Consider the following 2500-nt stretch of genomic DNA (forward strand, 5'->3'; position numbering starts at 1 on the left):
TTTATGAATTTGTAATAGATTTACGGAGTAAGAGGTTGTTGTTGAGAGATCTAAAACTGGAAAAGAATTTTAGAATTCTTATAGAAATGGGGAATTAGAGTCTAAAGAGAATTATGAACTAAAGATATCCATTAAGCATAGTCTAAAAAAAACCAATCGATTGATTTGATTCGTTTCAATTCATTGATTTAATCCAGTCCGGTAGAAATATCAGAAAAAAAGATGGGAGTGCCATTTTCGCAAACATGAATAGATATATATCTTTTTATATTATTTATTTTTAAATTTATTTTTAACAGCCCCTTCACAAAAAAAATTTTTCTTTAGACCCCCGGCTCGAAGAAAAAGTGATGAAAAGTTTTCTATTTTTATAGCTAGTTTTATAGTTAGAATTCGTACCTATCGAACAATCTAATATGAATAACTCGCTATTCGCTCGGGTTATCGGCCATAATCATTATGTAGGAGAGATGGCCGAGTGGTTCAAGGCGTAGCATTGGAACTGCTATGTAGACTTTTGTTTACCGAGGGTTCGAATCCCTCTCTTTCCGCACCTTCACCTAATTCGCCAATGTAACTGACTACAATGTATCAAATCAAATAAGAACAGATACTAAAGAGTTAGACCCTTCTTTGATCTTTGATATGGATTCTCTATTCCCAATTTCTTTATAATACGGAATACGGAAAATAGCGTACAGGGAATGAAAATCTCCCTACGGATCTATCATACATGAATAGGAGAAAAATCTCCGAATCAAATCCCTTACCCTGTCTTCCTTTACTTAACCTTAACTCAGGTGAAAGGGGGGCAGAACCTTTGTTTTGTTATTTTAGTTAGGTTTAACTCTGACGAGAATAATATTCTACGACAAGCAATTCATTTATTTTCAAACCGACCCATTTCCTATCTATTATTTGATTGACTAATCCTTTATATTGTAATGTGTGAAGGGTCAAATGCTTTGGTAATTCCTCATGGGTGGATGAATCAAGATAATTTTGAATCAGAGTTCTAGATTTTTGTTCATCCCTCGCTGAAATAATATCTCGGGGTTTGCAGCGATAACTTGGTATATCTACTGTACGACCATTAACTAAAATATGTCTATGGTTAACTAATTGGCGGGCTTGAGGAATAGTCGAAGCCATACCCAATCGAAAAAGGATGTTATCCAAACGCATTTCAAGTAATTGTAGTAAAACCTGACCTGTTGACCCTTTGGCTTTTCTGGCGATACAAACGTATTTAAGTAATTGTCGTTCTGTAAGGCCATAATGAAAACGCAATTTTTGTTTTTCTTCTAAACGAATACGATATTGAGATTTTTTACCGGGGCGCGATTGGTTTCTAAGATCGCTTCCGGTTCTAGGCCTTTTACTAGTTAGTCCCGGTAAAGCCCCCAGACGGCGTATTTTTTTGAAACGAGGCCCTCGGTAACGTGACATAAAGACTCCTTATTAATTTTAATTTTATTGAAATTTCATAAACCTAAATTAAAACTGAACTAAATGAAGCGAAATCCACTGAAGGATTATACTACAAATATTAATGAGATGAATTGGATCAATATCCATACTTTTTTGTATTGTATATAATGTATACAAAAAATAGAAATCAAAATAAAATATATATATAATATATAAAGAAATTAAACCAAAAAAGGAAACCTTTTTTTTCTTGATTTATTCTGCAAAGATCTAACTCCTCCAATTTTATTCCTAATTGGAAGTTTCTACGACATAATAAACAAATCGGTGACCCTTGGAAAGAAAAGGGGACAAAGCTTTTTCAATGTTCTTTGATTTCAAAAAAACATTATCAATCATGTAAAAAATCAAACAAATAGAGAAAGCCGGCTATCGGAATCGAACCGATGACCATCGCATTACAAATGCGATGCTCTAACCTCTGAGCTAAGCGGGCTCAAATAATAGAAATTTTGTATCCATAGGAATTCAGCAAACTATTACGATCTTATCTATTAACTATCTATTAGTTATTCATAATTAATATGAATTATAGACTAGAATTTATAAAAACTAGAATTTATAATTTATAATGACATATTTAATATAATAGTAGATTCAATCTAATATTGATACAACACAATAATTATTTAATTTTTTTAATTATTTAATTCTATTTGATTATATTTTAATCATATTATCATATTAAATATAATATATATTATATATTTTAATATTTATATATTTATTTATATATTATATAATTTAATTTATATAATTATTTATATATTATATAATTTAATTTATATAATTTATATTATATAATTAAATCTTAATTCTTAATTATATATTAATTATATATCTATTATTTACATTTTTTTATATCTTAGTTCTATTTTTTTTATTATCATTAGTTATATATTATGATTATATAAATGATACATTATAAGTCTAAATAATTAGAATGAAACTTTTTTTTTAGACTAAATAATTCGAATTATCTTCGAATTAGAAATAGAAATGAATAGAA

General features: G+C 28.8%; 1 protein-coding gene and 2 non-coding genes across 3 annotated transcripts; 1 reads left to right on the plus strand and 2 right to left on the minus strand. All coding sequences in view use genetic code 11, as the record gives it.

The window, feature by feature from the left end:
* Positions 1-464: 464 nt before the first annotated feature.
* On the plus strand, positions 465-551 carry trnS-GGA. The gene has a single exon. It is a non-coding gene; the product is annotated as a tRNA-Ser (tRNA).
* Positions 552-843: 292 nt separating this feature from the next.
* On the minus strand, positions 844-1449 carry rps4 (ribosomal protein S4). The gene has a single exon. The coding sequence runs from the start codon at positions 1447-1449 to the stop codon at positions 844-846; it is 606 nt and encodes a 201-aa protein (YP_004021318.1).
* A 405-nt stretch (positions 1450-1854) lies between these two features.
* Positions 1855-1927, minus strand: trnT-UGU. Its single transcript has one exon. It is a non-coding gene; the product is annotated as a tRNA-Thr (tRNA).
* Positions 1928-2500: the final 573 nt, after the last annotated feature.

This window comes from Theobroma cacao, chloroplast (genome assembly GCF_053813885.1).
Source record: "Theobroma cacao chloroplast, complete genome".
Lineage (NCBI taxonomy): Eukaryota > Viridiplantae > Streptophyta > Magnoliopsida > Malvales > Malvaceae > Theobroma > Theobroma cacao.